Genomic DNA, 19923 nt, shown 5'->3' with positions numbered 1-19923 from the left:
TTTGTGTTCAAAACTTACTTGTAGGCAGCCACTGCTGAAGCACATGCAAATATGGATGGCTTAGTAATCTTTCCTCCAAATGCTCCTCCAACACGTTTCACATGACACATAACTCTATTAGAAGGGACATTGAGGCAAGCAGCAACTGCAAGCTGGAATAAGAATAACACATACTAATAAATAACATTGAATAATATTTAAATGAAATATCCTAACCCCTTTCATTTCTATAGTAAATAACCCTGACTGGCACAGATTTGATTAAAATAATCCTTACAATGAATGATAAAACACAATTTGCACACTTTATACCTAATGGACATTTTGGCACCAGATGCTAATCTAGAATTGTTTAGGTGATAAAAATGAAAAAATATATCACATGAGCTTTCTGCTCAGCCTACACGGGTTGGAGATATTGTATGATTCGGAAAATTAATTTTAGAGTCTTCTCACTGTGGTTTATAGCACCCCACCTAAACATACAAAATCTAGTGCACTTTGTTTGGCTCCTGTTGGAGGTAGAGGGGGTTTTATTATATATAACTGTTCATTAGGGGGCAGATTTATCAAAGGTCAAAGTGAATTTTCGAATTAAAAAACGTTGAATTTCAAAGTAATTTTTGGGTACTTCGACCATTGAATAGGCCAAATTCGACTTCGGTTCAAATTGAAAAACATTCGAAAATTCGACCACTCGAAAACCGAAGTACTGTGTCTTTAAAAAACTTCGACTTCGCCATCTTAAACTATTGCTGTTTAGCCTATGGGGGACCTCCTAGAACCTATCTGAGGCTTTTGGGCAAGTTTTGAGAAGTCAAAGTTTTTTTTTTAAAGGAGAAGGAAAGCCTTATAAAATAAACCCCCTCTCAGATGTTCATCTTAACCCCCTCTCCTGAAACGCTGCCTTATTAACTTTCAAATCGTTACCATTCTCACAGTATTAGTTGAAAAATCCCCACTATTTAAAAGTTTGCCGCCGCCATATTCCTCTGTGCACGTCACTTCCCTTCCTCCACTGTAATGCTACTGTGCTCTCGCCAGAATTTGACCCCACTACGCCAGTTTGTAAATTTAATGCTGTGTTCGTACAGACGACTGTTAGACAGACCTGAATGCAGCTGATGTATCTCTGTGTACTGCTCCTGAGGAGCTCAGTAGCTTCAAAACTTATCTTAACTTCGGGGCGTCTCCATGGCAACGGGACAGCAGTAATCCTACTGGTGCTTGAGCTAGAACAGGCAGGGGCAGCGAGGTTAGCAATTCCTTTCAGGTCACGTGATATCTGTATGTGCGCATGTAAAGGGCACCTCAGAAACTAACTGCGCCTGCGTGTGCCCTGAATAGAAGAATTTCTGGACTGCAGCAGAGGTATACTTTGCGGAACAGCTTAAAGCTTTTTTTAAAATTGATTTCACCTTCAGAATAACTGACTAATTGTAGGAAAAAATTACTGATGGTATGTATATGTACATTTTATGACCAATGATTAGAGCTTTATTTATTTTTAGCCTTTCCTTCTCCTTTAAAGATCCTTCGAATCTTTCATTTCGAAGGGTTCAATCATTCGATCGTATAATTTTACTTCAATCATACTTCGATCAAATACGGCCGTTTTCACTGGAAAAATACTTGACTATCGAAGTACTCAAATTTCGACGTTTTTTTACTTAGAAATTCAATCCTTGATAAATATGCCCCTAACAGTCTACGCCTTTACTTGCATGGTCAACAGAATTTATCAAGAATAAAAATGATTACTACTCCCTGACAACTATTCCTTTATACTATTATATTATTTTGGCAATTCAGTTACTACATGCTGCCAAACTCACAGACTGAGTGAGTTGCTCATCCTCCTTTAGTAAAAAAAACTGGCATCTTAACTTGAGTTGGCTAAATTCAGAGAACTATTTGTAACATGAAACACGTAAGGCTGCTTACTTAGGCCTTCAAATCTTCACTTCGCCTTGGCCTCTTCCCGGATGTGGGGAGTTGTTATACTACTTTGGACCCTCTTTCCTGTTGCAACTTCCAGCACATACTCCAAAATTAAACTAAACTACAGTGCCAAATTACTGCCTTGGTTGTAAATCCGACATCTTTCAATAACTCATCTTTTTAAAATCCTTTTTAAAATCAGTGCTCTTGGTAGAAAAAGCTGACAGAACTCCATTTCTCTTGTTCTTCAACCTTTCTTCTTCTCTAGCTCTGCTTTGTTCCTCTGTCTATGTACCCACTTGTGCTGCTAATGCTAAAAAGTAGTTCTGAATGTTCATGGGGTCCCCTACTCAAAAACAGTTTTTTTCCATAACAAAAGAAAATGTAATTCTAAGCAACTTTTCAATATATATATTAAACATCTGTAATGGTTTAAAGATATTTACAAATGTAAATTCTATTAAATGCAGTACACCTGGCTTATTACATTTTCTGCGTTCCTGGATAATAAAGCTAATTAAAATACATAAAGGAGAACTGACTCGTTATATTATTTTAAATTACATCCAGAAAACAACTTTAAAAACTGAAAATCATTCATTAATGTATATTGGAAAATTACTTAGAATGATTTTCTTTATGCAAAAACATTTTTCAGCGGAGGACCCCTTCAAATTGTCAGTATAAATTTGCTTATATTAATATCGTCACAGTATTGCTGTTTGGGATCTCTATTCAGTATAAAGCTGACATGATATAAAGACATAACCTGACCTGTACATCAGTTGGATTTTGGGTTGATACATAGATATCAAGCTCATGCTCTTCTCCCTTAGGCACAACAAGCACAGTGTTGGTTTCCATGTAGAACTGTTCCTGTCCTCCGATGTGGACTTTACCTACATATCAAAAAAATAGATTGCAGAGACCTCTGTTTGCAAGCACTGAATGTAAATGTTTTTGTGGGAGGTGTAAGCTGAGGGGAAGCTCCACTTCATATAAAACTTTTACTATAATGTAGAGGTACATATTGTAAGAAACCTTTCAACCCTTCATTATGTATCTGTTATGATTATTTTTTACTCTTCCTATTCATTTGTAGCCTGCATCAAGTCTCAACACTGACTCATTTTTATTCCATATATTTCTAAGTAGGCCATATATTAATATTCCATTCAGACTTTCAAAATGTGGACAGAATAATGCATAATTCATTGAAGCACTAAAGGTGCGCCTTGACAACCCTGGAGGATATTCTCCCATGGTGAAGCAGGAGTCTCTGTATCCTGGTGAGACCATCATTTTCCCTTTGAAGACAAAACTGAAATGTTTTCTTATTTTTGCATAGAGGCCTTGAAATATGCCAGTTTTTTTAGTTTCAGTGATAGCCACTACGTTTTAAAAGAACAGGGGTGCACCCTTTGACTCCATTAGTGTCTGCTATGGGTAGATAATTTTTCTGTGCTTTTTAACAAAAAGCAGTGACAGACAGTCATACACTCCGAGACAGTGTATGTCCTAATGTTACTAATTACCTAAAATATGTTTAGATACCTGAACAAGTGAAAGAGAATTTAATTCCAGCACAGAGGAGATCTGCAAAGCTTTTCCATGGTTAAAAAAAATGCAATTTTAGTCAGAAAAGTACAGCCCTATGATCCTTACTTCAATTTTGAATGTAATCAATTGTATCCTTTTTCTTTTTTAAGTGTATTCATTGGAAACTCTTGTACAATGAACTGTCTTATTTCAAAATCTCTAAATATATATATTCACAGATTTCCACCATTGCAAAACCTCTTTACATAAACAGGCAACTAGAAAGACTGCGTCACTATTCTCATCCCCATGCTTTAGACTAACCTTCAAGGATGTGGTCAGCGGTTTTAAAAGCTTCCTCAGCATTCCCATGAAGAATTTTCTTTTTAGGCTCAAAGAAGGAGTTATTTTTAATAGCATCCTAGAAAAAATGAGTCATATAGTATGAAAAAGTAAAAAAAAACAAGTTTTTTGCAAAAACCATTAGTAATGGGTACCTCATTTTAAGATTTTTTATTTAAGTAATAGATAATGTTGCAACATTAAAACATCAATAAAAAGCAGCACTTATTTTGCAAGTTTATATATGCCATTGATACACAGATCTATTTGAGCTCCAGAATAATGACCCTTAGTAACCCATGTAGTTGTAGTGCCTAGTCTAGTGTTACTGCTGTACATTTGCTAAACTAGAGCTTATTTAAGTGCCCCCAGCTAGAGTGGTCTGAATGACTAACAAGCTAAGTGCCTCCTACTCGTTCTGTATGCAGCACCACTGAATACATAATGAGACAACTCTTTGGGCTCCATTCTAGAAGCAGAACATTCTTCTCATGACAATGTGCAAAAAAATACAAGTTATATGGGCACATTTGCTGTAAAGGAGTCTGAAAAATTGTTGGCTACAAAGTAGAACATTACAAAAGCAAGATTTCACAAACAAGGAAAAGTCTTTCAATGCTTTTATACTATTTCCCAACATTACCTCTATTGTAAGAATGACAGGTTCTAGATTCTGGTAATCGACCTTCACTTTGGCTGCAGCCCGCTTTGCATGCTCTGGAGTGTCTGCCACCACTGCGCAGATTATTTGACCCACACACTCTACCTGCAGCCAAAGCAGACTTAATTAGCTCAAAAATTACAATTGTAAGATTTTAGCAGTAAAGCAGCATCTTAAAAATGCAAGATAACATTTTCTTTAAAAAGTCTATAGAAGTAGTCTATATAAATAATATAATAATTAATATAATATAAAGTAGAGTTTAGGGCTGTTAACAATCCACTATTAATGGCCAAGTTTGCATTAAGATTTTATAGCCACTTGAAGATATGGGCTGCCTCCTTTAGGCTCCGATCTGTGTCGATATTAAATATCGAATCCAAGTTGTCTTACTTTTTCTTCTGAAAACAAATGGTTCAATCCAGGCAGTTCATTTTTCCCTGGGATGTCCTCTGCTCTTATAACATCACACACACCTGTAAATGCAAGAGCTTCAGAAGCATCGATTGACCTGAAACATATAAAAAGGTTGATTATTAACTATGAAAAGGAGTGGGGGACACAATTTAAATGGAACCTTTATTCATAACCATATCTGTGTCAGAGGACAGAGTACACCACTGTTTATGCTGGAACTTAGTTTCCAGTTAGAAAGTGTTACAGTGTAACCATCCTTTAGTCAGTTCTTTATTCAAGTACAAATATTATGTCCCAGGCCAATATTCCTTAATTTAGCGTTCTATGCTGTACTGAATCAAATGATTTAGCATGGGGCCCATCCTACTTCCAGAAAGGCCACGACTGAAATAACCAACATTTTCTTTTACTACCCAAAATCATAAATCATGTAACTTCAGATGACATGAAATAATAAGACTGGCATTTCCCAAAAAACTTCTATATGGCTATAGTAAGGCAGAAAAGAATAACTTACAATATTTTAGCATGAGCTCTCTTGCTGGTGACAAAAGCAATGAAAAGTTCTTGATCCACTGTTGGCATATCATCCACGTACACCGCTTCCCCAGTGGCTTGTTTGATACCAGATGTGTGCACAATGGGGTGTCCAATGGGATCGTCAACTGGCTTTTTTTGTTTGGCCTCCTGTGAGATAAAAAAACCCCCCATTAGTTCTTTAAGATATAGGATGTTATGTCTCTACTAATAGAAAGAAATGGAAAAGTACAATAGGGTTGTCAATATTTGATGCAACTCAATTGAATTGTTAAAGATTTTACAAACTCCATTCAAGATGTTGACTTACAGTAAAGCAGATGCATGTATTTGATGCAGTACATGATAAAGATGGATGAACTTGCAAATTATCTTAATAATACAACTGAAATATTTAAAAAGGGATTTTACCCCTTTCCTGAAACTTATTATAAAATTTGTAAAATGTCCCTATTTCCTGGTATATATGGGGAAAACAATTATGTCCTTTAAAAAGTGATTTCTGTACATATATAGCATATAAAGACAGATAGCAAGAGGGAAACTTAGAATAGACAAGAAAAAAAGCCCTAAAGATAGATAGATAGATACACATACACACACACATAGATAGATATATATATTTTCTTTTTTTAGAATGGTCCAGCTGGTGGCCTAAATGTTGTATGTGCCCATACTCTCGATTTTTATATCTTTTTCTTCTTGTTTCTGAAACAACAATCCATGATGATTTGTAAACCCAGTATGACTTTGTTTAATTTCTTCTAATCATTGAATAAAAATAATTGAGTTAAAAGGGGGGCGGCATCTTAAGTTCTTGGTGCTTCACATGTGGGGAGATTGTCCCATTCTAGCATTGTACCATCATTGGTAATGATGCAAAAAGAGAGAAAGGAAAGGTATTAGAAGTTATGTTTAAGTAACCATAGTTCCACATTTTAGGAAATGTATTTGGGTGTGCTCAAAAATGTAATCAATTTTCTCTATAGCTGAATTTGGCTAGTGATGAGCGAATCTCTCTTTTTCACCAAAAAATTTGGGAAACTGCTGGAAAATTTGTAAAACGTCTAAAGGCGATTTTTTTGCTGTGATTTTTTCCACTCAAAATACATTGGTCTATGGGATTTTTTTCACAGCAATTTTTTTTTGTAGTTACTTTTTCTGCACATACTGTAATACACTGGAGTCTATTGGTGGTGACTTTTTTTGAGCAACATATATGGGTATTTTGTTGCCTTTTTTTGCAGTTTTACAAAATAATATTCACTGATGGCAAAATATGGAGTTTGTTGCAAATTCATATGAAAAAAATGTGCTCATCGTTACCCTTGCCTACTATTGAATATAATTACGTTCACATTAAAAAGCATGACAGAAAATATTTTCCCAAATACAGCAGTTTCTTGTAGAACACCTGGTAACTTTAGAATAGCAGGAATGAGGATCATCAGAGCAGAGACATATTCAATTAGCTTCCTCCTTAATCGGATAATTTGGAGCATTGTTATACTAAATGAAATAGATGTTATGTGAGCTGTAACTAGGGCAAGTATCTGAGTTGTATCCTATCTTTCCATTGCTCCTGCCTAAGTTCAGGAATCTCTGAATGACTGTTATTTAAGGGTCATATGAGCTTATGTATACTAGAGAGAAATTTAGACAAATCAGAATTTATTATATGCTGGTGTTTTGCTCTTGCTCTATACACATACAGTACAAGCAGAAATCCAGGTCTTTACTTGGCATCAGTTTTCAGCTTTCAGGCAGATGATGATATTGCTTAATAATGATTCTATATACACACAAACACACTTTCATTGGTTGTTTAATTATGTTGATTAAACATAAGACATTATACAAATGTGGTCAGCATTATATTATATTAAGATAAGCTCACAAACATATACACTACACTCACAAATAAACATAATATTTAAGCTGTTGTAGACGTACCTGAAATATCTGTAAGGTCTTTGGAGTCATTATTTTGATGTCTTTGATTGCGCTGATATACTCTGATGCTGCAGAAGAGATTTTGATCTAGAAAAAAAAGTTTAAAGGGGTGGTTCATCTTTTAGTATGTTATATAATGGCTTATTCTAAACAACTTTTTAATTGGCCTTCATTTTTTTCTACTTTTTTTTATTTTAATTATTTGCCTTCTTCTGATTCTTTCCAGCTTTCAAATGGGGGGGGGGTCACTGACCCCATAAAAATATGCTTTATTAGGATACAAATTTATAGATATTGCTACTTTTTATTACTCATTTCTAATTAGGTCCTCTGCTTTTCATATACCAGTCTCTTATTCAAATCAATGCATGGTTGCTAGGATAATTTGGACCCTAGCAACCAGAATGTTAAAATTGCAAACTGGAGAGCTGCTGAACAAAAAGCTAAATAATTAAAATAAAATTGAAACACAATAAATAAATGAAAACCAGTTGAAGATTGTCTCAGAATATTATTCTCTACATCATACTAAAAGTTAATTTAAAGATGAACAACCCCTTGTTTTAGAAAAGGCAGAAACCAACTCAATAAGAATATTGATCACTTATTTAACAATAATAGACTTGTATCATTGACAAAGTTTAAAAAAAAGAGATGATTTTGTGTTAAATGTGTGACTTGTATTAAAGAAGTGGTAATGCATGTATAGCCCTAGAACTACACAAATGCAGCCATAACCCACTCTGGTAACATAGTTAGGAAAGATAAGTTGGTGCTACTAGTGATATTTATGGAGCATGCACAATTGTATGGGTAGATACAGTATATTAAACTTCTACTCTGTAGATTGGGTTGTATAGTGCAGCTGCATTGTGCATTTCCTCAATTGATTAGATCTATTTTCACGTTCCAACACTTCTCAGTTCACCAGAGATAAATACATTTTTCTATTTGTGACTGTTTTTCTAATATTGAAGACTTAACGTTTATTTTTCATCTTCTTATGTCTTTCTGAAGTAGTTCTGGGAGAGAGGGGTCACAACTAGGTAAACTCTTCTCAATTGATACAATAGTTGATACATTTCTTATCTTCATTTAATTAAAGGCAGCTAGAATTAATACAATAGTTGCTAATATGCCACAGATGCTGCTGCAAAATCTATCAACTAATGCAGCAAATTGTAAACGTTCAGAATCTGCATCTGGATCACTGAGCTGCCGAACTGAGACACCAGACAGAAACATTAAATTTCAATTCTGGAACAAATTAAATGATGTAAGCAATTGAAAAAAGTCTTTATTTCTGGCGAACTGATTTGAAAACAATCGAACTGAAAAAAGTGTTTGGGAGGTAAACATCCCCTTTATTGTTGCGCTCTATGTAGTATATCTGCCGCAAGGAATGCTATTCCATGAAAACGATGACTTGGGAAGCACTCTACTGCCCCTATGTCATTTTAAGAGCCAACTTTCTAGTTTTCTATTTGAAATTTTGACTCTTGTAGTTTAGAGAGGGCAAAAAAAGTAGCATACAAGATTTCTATTTTAAGAAGTATAATTCAGCTCACATACCCAGGCTCATATTTTAATAACATTATGTATTACCAGATTGATATTCTAATTATACAGGAGCTATAGATGATTGTCCTGTGCTTTAAAATACCTCTACTTTAATTAATAAAGTACAATGGGAACCATAGAAGTGTATCCTTGTCATAATGCCATTGTCAAACATGCCAGTGTAGAAAGTGGTATTGCAGGACTATATTGCTACTGTTTATATAAATTGTGCCCCGTTCAGCAGGCTAAATCTGTAGCACCCAGAAGAACTATAGATATACAGTGCTACATCTTTGGACAAAGTATGCGCATGTTTCTCCCTGATTTTATAGATAACATACTGTTTTCTTCAGATACTGAAGGACTTGCAGGTAAAACTTAAAGAAGAAGCTGATGGTAAGAGCTCGCTTATATTCCACTTTCCCCCCAGGAGCTGAAGGTGAGAGAGTAATTTCTTCCAAAATCAGTTTACAAGCTTCATTCAGCATCTCTTCATCCCATTTCCTAACCGGAAAACAGCAGCATAATAAAAAAAAAGAAAAAAAAGTATAATAATGAAAGCACCATCATCAAATGGAAGAATGCTCTTTGTAGGAAAAAGCAGCAAATGAACACTGATATAGCCCCATGGTCTAATCTTAATTCATTCTCAGCAAGTGCATACAGTTTCTAAAAGGGGGGTTTAAGTTAAAATATTCCTCAGCTCTAACAAACAACATTAAGGAAGGCAGGGGTGTTTCTAAATCTAGAATGGAGTGATTTTCCTTTATTGCCACTACCAGCCTAACGGTTTTTATTCCCTTGCTAATCAGACCAACACTGTCTAACTGTAACGGTGAACAAATAACTATGCCTTGTTAAGCAGATGAATTGCTCTCTTCTTACCTGCCAATAAGGGCTTGACTAGTTTTCTTTGCATATACAGTTGAAGGACCCATGCACCCATAGTAAATGGCCATTTCCTTCACAATATTGGTGCCTTCTTCAAAAAGGACTTTCATTCCTGCATTTACAATCGCATTTGCATTTTCATCTCTTTGGGCTTGTCTAAAGGCAGACACAAACTCACCCTGGGTGAAAATAAAATTATGAAGATTCAGCAGGAAAATGATACTGTAGAACTGCACAGAGTAAGAGACAGGAGCATGCAAGTGAATGCTGGTTATCTCACAGTCAAAATACAGAATAAAAAGACTTCATACAGACCTTTTTAGAGTAAGGGATGAAGACAGAGAGCAAGACTTCTTCGGACTTCTGAGATGACGAGCCGCAAAAAAATAATTCATTCAGTTGAATCTGTCTAGTCTCTTCTAAATTAGGAACAATTTAGGAAATAAATAAAAGCATGTAGAATGAGCAAACCAAAAAAAAACAACTTACATCTCATGCTGTGCCTCAGTTTCCTCTGCAGTCATTTGTATTTGCTGCTTATCTTGTTGAAAATTTGCTGTTATTGAAATGAGGCATTTTATCAGAGCCAGTCAATACCTTAGCCATTAAACCCCTTTTCACTGTAGCATTACTACAATTTGTGCTACTGTCTACAAAATCCAAATGAAACATTTCATAAAACAATGGCGTGCACTCAATTACACATGTGATATTGGTTTAGGCCATGACCTTCCATTACAAAGAATATATTTTAGAAAGGAACCGACCCATATAGTATTGGTAGTTGCCATGTAGGAGGGGCACACAACTGACACAAGGAAGAGAAGAGGAAGAATTATTGTTTTAGTACTGTAATTGTTTCCAAGCCTCCTTTATTTTAGCAAACACCAATAGGGAGTCTAAATCACATAACAGCTCAGATATTTTGCTACTTGCATAATATATGTGAGGCCCATCCAATTTTACAGTTGAAATAGTCTGTATGGTGAACAATTCCAGCAGAAGAAGACATGGGGACAAAAGTGTTTAGAGCAATATCTGAAGTGCAGAAGATTGTGACACAGCAAATGTTAAGCCGTGGGGTTCCTTGTTGTATCCTGCATTGTCGGTCTACAATCACAGTAAAAAAAAGCTGGGTTTCAGGGGGACTTAGCTGGGGCAGGCTGTTCTCAATACAGGTATGGGGCCTGTTATCCAGAATGCTTGGGACCTGGGGTTTTCTAGATAACAGATCTTGCTGTAATTTGGATCTTCATATCTTTAGTGTACTAGAAAATCATGTAAACATTAAATAAACCAAATAGGCTGGTATTGCTTCCAACAAGGATTAATTAGATCTATCAAGTACAAGGGACTGTTCGATCACAAGATAATCATTAAAAAAAATTGGATTAAATGCTTGTATCAATATGAGTTTACATTACTGAGGTAACTAATTAAAGATTTAAAATGTGGATAGATGCTTTTCATTTTTTATTTTCACCTTTCAATCATGTTGGCAGTAAATTGGATAATCCGACAGCACTAAAACTGTTGCAGTAATTTATGCATTGTTTTGCTATGTAGCTTACCTTTAGAAACAAAGTTCAGTATGGCGCCTCCTGCAGCAAGTACTGGGTTTAAGTCGCTTATGGTACGTTTGCTGATGATGTGCCCTCCTATAGACTAAAAGCATTTATGCACATTGAAAAAAAGTTAGGTATCTTGAGATAAGTGTAAATGCATACGGTATTAAAATAGTGCTGTGGAACATTTAAAAGAATAATGCCGTGTGATTATGTGTTTGCATGGGTTTCCTCTCTCTCACATTTTAAATATACAGGAAGGTTATATGATTTCTGATAAAACTGACCAAAAGGATGTGTGTAGAGACCATTCGAATGTAAGCTCCACTGGGGCAGGGACTGATCTAAATGACGAACAACAACTGTGGAATATGCAATTATATTAATAAAGCAAGTAATCTGTCTCTTTACATGCAGACTTTGGATCAGAATACATTTTTTTTGTAAAGACACCAAATTGCATGATCTAAGCAAAGAGAGCACAGACTAATCATGTACAAGAGCTGATTGTCCTTTAAAAAATAGCATTATGGCAGAACAAGAAATAGCATAGTAGTGCATAATACAAGGTTTTTATACATACTGCCATGCTGCGTATCTGCTCTCCTGCCAGTGTGCTCAAATGCTGTAGTAGTGCATGGAATATTTTGGTTTTATCTTCCTGTATAGCAGATATAGTCTCACCAAGAATCTCCTTGACTTGAGACAGGCTACAGGCAGCTCCAATAGTTATTCCTTGAAAAAAAAAAAAAAAAGAGTTTGGTTTATGTAATTAAGCTGTTAATTATACATAATATTTTATATATTTATGATACTGTATATCACAACCCAAAGTAGTAACTGAGTTTTTCATTTATTTTATCACCCTATCACTCTTGACTACCGGAAAGTTGCATATCATATGCAAAAGGACAGTAGTTATAACTACTAATAGAATAAAATGGCATTCTATAGTGTGCATCTGTTATCTGCTGCATAACTTGTGCTTTGAATGGCTGTCCTCATGGCTACACAGCATCTTGCTTATATAAACTATGGTCGTGTTTCTGAAGCAACCACACCAATTGTACTAGTGCAGGAAAACACTTTATTATATCTTAATTCCTTTTATACAATTTAATTGTAATTAATAGTAACAGAGTAGCAAATATTGTCATTGCCCACCTGTCTTTATGTCCACCGTTGCCTGGGAGGGCAGACAAATAGACAAGACAATAACGTTTGCTTGTTATTTAACCTGCTATTTTTATAACCATTAGTATAAATTTAATTACCAATATCATTTAAGCTGACATTGTACAGATCCAAGATTCTGACTGGTGAGATGACCACAGGATGAACGACACCTTGGAACTTCATCTGAGGACCTTAATAAAAGAATAGGTGGGGAAACTTATTTTATTAAATTCTTCTAAAGGCATATCTTAAAAGACAAAGTCAGGTAGGAAAAAAAGTAACCTATTTTGTATTGAATTTACAGTAAACTTTTTTTATTAATAGAAAACACCTACAAAGTATGTGAAAAAGATAGGATGAACAAAATTCGGAATTCAGTTCTGGATTTGCCCTTTTTCAGATTCAGCTGAATCCATGTGACATCACACAAACAATAAATTTACAAATGTGGTTATTTTTAAACTTTCCTTACCCTATTTTGAAAGTGTAAATTAGGGTTTGGATTCTGTTTGGGATTTAGACAAATGCTTCATGAAAGAATTGGGATTTGGCAGAATCCCAAAATAGTGGATTTAGTGCATTCCTAGAAAATCCAGTTACTGGCCAGATGATAGAATCAATGGGAATATTGATTACACATTGACATTGACATTGACTGCCAAATCCAGTCACTTATTAAATCTTGTCACTTCCACCTAAGGAACATATCCAAAATACGATCATTTATCACCCAAGACGCTGCCAAAATTCTTATTCACTCTCTCATCATATCGCGTCTAGACTACTGTAACTCTCTTTTAATTGGCCTCCCCCTCCAGAGACTGTCACCTCTCCAGTCCATAATGAACACTGCTGCGAGGCTCATACACCTCAGCAACCGCTCCTCCTCTGCCTCGCCATTCTGTCAATCCCTGCACTGGCTTCCGTTACCTTTCAGAATCAAATTCAAATTAATGACACTGACTTTCAAAGCACTTCATAACTCTGCCCCACCCTACATCTCTGAACTCATCTCTATATACTCACCCACTCGCTTACTACGCTCCTCTACTGACCTGCTACTCAACTCTTCTCTCATTACCTCCTCACATGCTCGCATTCAAGACTTTGCAAGGGCTGCACCCCTCCTCTGGAACGCTCTCCCACGGTCTGTCCGACTTTCTCCCAACCTTTCTACTTTCAAGAAATCTCTGAAAACGCACTTCTTTCAAGAAGCCTACCCTCACTCTGCTTAACTACCAAACGCAATACCACATTTCTCACCCACTTAATTCGATCTTGCCCACTCCCACACCTTGTGTATTACTCCCTTCCCTTTAGACTGTATGCCTATGCATAGGGCCTTCCTCACCTTTTTGTACCTGTATTGATTGCGATGTTTGTTACTCCATATATTCTATGTATGTAATTCATGTGATGTAGTTGTATAATCATATTTACTTTACAGTGCTACGCAATATGTTGGCGCTATATAAATACAGGTTAATAATAAATAATAATAATAATAACATCCAAGAAAGAAAGGAGGTTTTAGAAAGCACCATGTACTAACCTAAGGCGGTATTCCCAGCTACAAGGGGTGCATTGGGAAACTTAGTCTTCAGTTCTAGAAGTTCATCAAGTGTTGAAGGAGAGTACCACTTTATTCTTTCTCCAAGGAAAACATGCATCTTTTTCTGGCTGTTGAACATCATCTTAAGTAAACGAAAAAAAGTGTTCAAGAAAATAAATGTTTTGCCTGCACATAAAACATTTTCAGTTATGCAATATATATGTATGTAAATACTATGCTGCTTGGACTAAAATTTTCTTTTTTTGACAAACATTTTTTAATTTTTCTACAAGGACTTATTAACAGCCTCAGCTTTACTTCTTTAACCAAAATGTTTTGCATGTATGTGAATGAGGGCTAGAAGTCCCAGGATTTTCTTTCCCACAAAACTAATCTGACCTCGATCTAATTCTTTGCAAGTCAGCAGAGCTCTGGAATTTACATCATCAAATGTGAATTAATGAAAGTAACAAGCCCCGTAGTTGTATCTATACAGTTTGATCTTAAGATGACTGACACACTCAATGAAAATGTTTAATGACTAAAGACCCTTAACCCACACAAGTTGCAGAAAATGTCTTATTATGATTCTCTACTTATTCTGTCAATTGTGCTGAGCCTCAGTGGACAATTCTTTTGATATTATGTGTGCAAGACACAGATATTGCCACTGCACCCTTAGAAATACTATCTCTTTTGCAAATTCCTAAAAGGCTTATTTACTCTAAAAAGACTACAAGGTAAAATATTTTAAGACTGGTTAAGATTCAGGAATAATTTAGGAAATGCTTTCCTGCCTCCGTGCAGTTGCATGGAGGGTAATATATTGCCTACACAAGTAATTAAAGGGATTCTGTCATGATTCTTATGGTGTCGTTTTTATTACTATTATACTGGTGCATTTCAAAGACTTAATTCTACCATTTAAAATTTTATTCCAGAACCAGCAAATTTTTTTTAATTGTATTTTGGTGTGTAGGCAGCCATTTCAGGTCATTGTGCCTAATCCTGTGCTTTCAGAAAGAGCCAGCACTTCACGACAGAACGGCTTTCATATAAGCAATGGTTTCTACTATTCAATGTAACTGGAAGAGTCATGGCCAGACTTGGGTTTTTCTGCTTTTGAGTACTCTTCTCATATCTACCACTAGGTTGGGCATGGAAGCATTTGTAGCAATGCAGGTGTCAGGGAGCTGCTATCATGTTACCTTCACATTGTTCGGTTGATAGGCCGTGGGGGAGAAAGCAAGGGGGGGGGGACATCAGCCAACTTGAAGTAGAGAGTGACGGAAGTTTATCAGAGCACAGGTCACGTGGCTGGGAGCACCTGGGAAACTAAGAACATATCTAGCCCCACATAAAATCTTAAAATTAAATATAAAAAAAATCAGTTTGCCCTTTTGAAAAATGGATTTCAATGCAGGATTCTTTAAATGCAGAACCTTTAAATACAGGCGTTAGCAAAGAGAGCTGTCCTGAACTATGCAGCCTCTTGTACACAAGGAAAATTCCTGTGATATCTTTATGGCATTCATAACAGGATTGTAACGTACATTGCCAGTTTAGCATTTCACGGGTACAATGAGGCATGTTGACATAAAGACAACGTCTGGCAAACCAGCTAGAATGTGATCCTTTATCCACCACTAAACTCACAGGTTACATTCAGTGGCATTCTTCTGGAGGGTTCTCTGCAGTCTCTCAGATTTTACTGCTATTTTTTTCAATAACTTTGTTATGGGATTGTTATTTTATTTGTAATTTGATAACTTTATTCATTATTGAGACATATTTATTTCTTACGTATTTATAGACAAGTCTGCTTTACCTTGGATTCATCTTGTTTCATATAATTAATTTTTGCCAGATTTAATTAATTGTTTGCAAATTTGGGGATTTTAGAGTTAATTCATACATTCTATTGTTAACCTTCACGAATATTACTCTTTGTTCAAGGTATTATATTGATGGCTAATTTATTATCATTCTCACGGTCTCCAATTACACAAGCTATGCATGGGCATTAGGTCCTCCTGCGTGCATACACTAGATTTTAGCATTGCCTTGATAACAGTTCGCCCAAAATAGTGCCTGTTTATATGCTCAAATTGTCCATTCCATTCCAAAATAATCGCGATTAAATAAAAAGTATATAATGTAAGTGTATTTTGTTCGAAAAACATGATAGCAAAATTTTGAACACAATGCAGAAAGCTATATGCACTTCTCTTGGTCTAGAAAAAAGCTTGTGAATAAGAGGGACAAAGCACTAAACAAAAGAACTAATGGGGGTTTCCAGAAAGTTGCAGTACTTTGTTTCTCTTGCAAAGAAATATACAGGTATGGGATCCCTTGTCTTGAAACTGATTATTCAGAAACCTCTGGGAAGGTATCTATAGAGTAGATTTTAATTTAATTACATTTTTTTTCAAAATTATTTCATTTTTCTCTCGAATAATAAGACAGTGGGGTCCGTTTACTAAAGTGCGTTAAAAATATTCGCACAATATATAGACAGAATTTTCGCCAAATATGTTATCGCCAGTTTACTAACCTGCGGTAAATATAAATTTGCGAATTTTCTTGCGCAAGAATAATTGTTCGCCAGTTATCGCATTTGCTGAAAATAACGCTACGTACACATTAACGCATGGTTTACTAAACAGCGAAATGTGCTAAAGACAAAATTAACGCCAGAATATTCGCAAACTTTTACCGCCACATATGAAGTGGCGTAAAAGTATTTTTTCTGCCAGAAAATTCTCAAGGGGCAGGAAATATCCCATAATAATGTTTTTTTTTTACCCATCATTCTTTGCTGACAGGAGACAGATCTGTAGCTATTGCTGACAGGATGTTTTGGCTTCTGCTTCTATCTGGTGCAACAGCAGCAGTTTCAGCTCAGAGTCATATTATTGGCAGCGGGCGTCACAGTCCAAGGATTCGTCAGCCTCTACACTTTTTTGGTTTCATTGTGATTGGCTACATTAAACTGTGCATTTCTATGAAGCAAAGAGATTGACTGGTATCATTTCCTATGATTCTATTGGCAGAAGAGTTTATATGATGCAGACATGTTTGATTGGTATTACTCTGGTGATGTTGTTGGATGGTATAATCATCAGTCAATAAAGTTTATAAGTTTTGAAGATGCATTTCTGGCCATAAATGTCACAGTAAAAATTGCCATAATAACCGCCATAAAACAAGACTATTTTATAGCATAAATATTCGCAAAAACGTAATTTTTCGCCAGAAAATTCGCAACTCGCTAAAATTACCGCTAACGTAAGCTGGTTCCTTATCGTAGTTACCGCAAGTGATCGCAATGACTTCTGAGCGCATCGCTGTTTAGTAAACTTAGTCGCTGCGAATATTCTGGCGTAAAAATATTCTCAGCGATAACATGCGGAAACTTAAAGTCAGATTTACCGCACTTTAGTAAACGGACCCCAGTATCTTGTACTTAAATCTAACTAAGCTGCATGGATCCATATTTGTGGCAAAAAAAAAATCTATTGGAATTATGAATGATTAAATGATCAGGTATGGTGATCCAAATTACAGAAAGATCCCTTACACTGATAACAGTGTAGTTTATACACAATAGAGCAGAGGATAGCAGGTCCTATTAATGTCCCACTGGTGCTCCGTCCTCGCACCAAACAATCATATATAGAACTTCGAAGTGAAGGACAGAAGGATAGCAATGCAGAGTTACTGCTAAAGTGCAAATTTTTTGCAATAAATACATTTTTACTGCAATAAATTTGCACTTTAGCAGTTAATCTACATTGTTGTCCTTCTGTCCTCCACTTCGAAGTTCTACATACTGATAACAGTGTATTGTAGCCAGTGGGGAATGCAGTTTCACACAAAAACCCATGTAACCTAGTGCTCTTATGTTCTGTATTAGAATACAGTACAATCCATGCTGGCTGTTGCTGACTGGCATTGTTTACAACAGCTAAGTTTATTATACAGTTACCCCCAGGTACTTTATGCAACAAGGATGTGTTTAGGGTGTAACTGACTTGCATATGTTTGTATCCAAATTGCATAACCTTTATCAACACTGAATCTTATCTATCACTTAGCTGTCCAGATTGATCGTTTTTCCAGATCCCCTTGCAATGATGCCACATTCTGGATGAAATTAACTGGCCTGCATAGTTTTCTATCATAAACACAAGTTTGCTTTCCTGCAATTTAGAGTATTTGTTAACCTAACGTATGTTTTTCACATGTATTTTAAGTCAATAAGTTAAAAATCATTTATAGAAATAATCCATGGCCACCAAGGCAGAAAGCACTGTGATGAAGACTTCTAACGCATGCTAGAACCATTCCCTTTTAGCTTACCATTAGCTCTGGAGGGAAGATTAGGTCCTGTGTTGGATCCAAAGGCAAGAAGTCTTTTTCATCAAACAATTTAGAGGAGCTCTAATTGTGTGGAATACGAAAATGAAGATTAGACAACCTCAAATTTAGCAAATGCATAAAATTATTAAGACATATAGAACAGTTCCAAATGTCTTAGGGCTCACATATTGTACAATGGTTCCTGTACTCCAAAAAGAATGTTGAAGATGAGGACATGATGCAGACTTTTCTTAACCAGGTGGTGCACTTCTTTTACTCGTGGTCTAATTTTAAGGTATTTTTAGTTTATCATCAATTTGAAACTGTGCTGCCATTAATAAAAGTTGTATGATGTTGCTGCCAGAATTTGAGTTTTACCACAGGACCAGGGCAGCCAAAAGAAATTATAGGGCCCTGTCCAATTACTTGTCAAGGCACTGCAGGGGTACTTGGTTCTTAGCCCACTGCCTCTCTGGGGCAATGGTGGTGGAATGGGGATCATCAGCACAGAAAGTACAGCAATTGGGTGCCTCTGGCATAGTCCCACCTAAGGCAAGGTTTTCCACTTCTCCTGGAGGTTATAATGCCCCTACCCTAATGGTAGCCCTGAACAGGTTCACTGGGTCTGTTTTATCATTTGAGATTATGTCACAGACTGTTGGGGTAGACAGAAAAAAAGCAATTAGTGTTATTTATATATATTTTTGTCTGCACTTCTGTCGCAACCTACATTTGCGCACACAAGCACATAATTATTATCCTTCATTCATCCTGGACTCACATCATAATGAATGTTTTAACCTCCACTCAATCAAGCTCTATATTTCTACCACACCCACAGCTGATGGGATTGTTACCTCTAATGGTACACCCCTGTATGCAAGTGTTCCGTGGGAGGACAGGTTATATTGACTTTTGAGGGCATAAGATAATGCACAATGTATTAATTCAATTAGATGAGAGCATGCAGTTACATGCATTCGCTAACCCCAAAAGCACACACCCAAAACACGTCCAAATTTCCTGCTGTTGTACCCCTGCATGAAACAATGATGAGACAGCAAAACTGGCTTAGCAAGTCTTTCCATGTATGGGCATCTGTTATTTTCAAGATGAACTGCTCCTTTAAAGACTTGCTCACAGGTACCATGATGTAGAATAGTGTGCATGACAAATGTTCAATATTTGGTTATTATCTGCATATTTTGAGATCCCTGAAGGATCAACTGCAGGACTCCTTTGAAGTGCATATGTTTAGAATGCATTTCATGCCTTTAGTATTACAGTAATGCATTCAAACAAAACAAATACACTAGGCTTGCCTGGGCATGTGCAGATTAAGAACAGAAGATAGGGGACCTTGTTCATGTACATTGTAGAACTGGTACAGTAACATTTCATAATCTAGATAATTAAAAAAAATTGCT

The 19923-nt window shown here is 36.0% G+C and overlaps 1 protein-coding gene across 2 annotated transcripts in view; it reads right to left on the bottom strand.

Annotated features, from left to right (window-relative positions):
• aox1.L (aldehyde oxidase 1 L homeolog) overlaps positions 1-19923 on the bottom strand; it is a 49982-nt gene that overhangs the window by 15022 nt on the left and 15037 nt on the right. The window contains exons 9-23 of one of the 2 annotated variants that reach the window (XM_018236155.2): positions 18497-18577; positions 14135-14276; positions 12681-12773; positions 11990-12141; positions 11413-11506; positions 10157-10260; positions 9836-10020; positions 9292-9454; positions 7391-7477; positions 5418-5587; positions 4877-4994; positions 4466-4588; positions 3805-3901; positions 2716-2840; positions 19-152 (exon numbers count right to left, since the gene is read on the bottom strand). In XM_018236155.2, coding sequence (XP_018091644.1) covers positions 19-152; positions 2716-2840; positions 3805-3901; positions 4466-4588; positions 4877-4994; positions 5418-5587; positions 7391-7477; positions 9292-9454; positions 9836-10020; positions 10157-10260; positions 11413-11506; positions 11990-12141; positions 12681-12773; positions 14135-14276; positions 18497-18577 — 1868 coding nt within the window. The remainder of the gene's footprint in view (positions 1-18; positions 153-2715; positions 2841-3804; positions 3902-4465; positions 4589-4876; positions 4995-5417; positions 5588-7390; positions 7478-9291; positions 9455-9835; positions 10021-10156; positions 10261-11412; positions 11507-11989; positions 12142-12680; positions 12774-14134; positions 14277-18496; positions 18578-19923) is intronic. The other variant, XM_041576279.1, reaches the window with a different exon arrangement.

Source organism: Xenopus laevis, chromosome 9_10L (assembly GCF_017654675.1).
Source record: "Xenopus laevis strain J_2021 chromosome 9_10L, Xenopus_laevis_v10.1, whole genome shotgun sequence".
Lineage (NCBI taxonomy): Eukaryota > Metazoa > Chordata > Amphibia > Anura > Pipidae > Xenopus > Xenopus laevis.
Note: the sequence above shows the minus strand (reverse complement) of the source record. Positions and strands in the feature narration are given on the sequence as shown.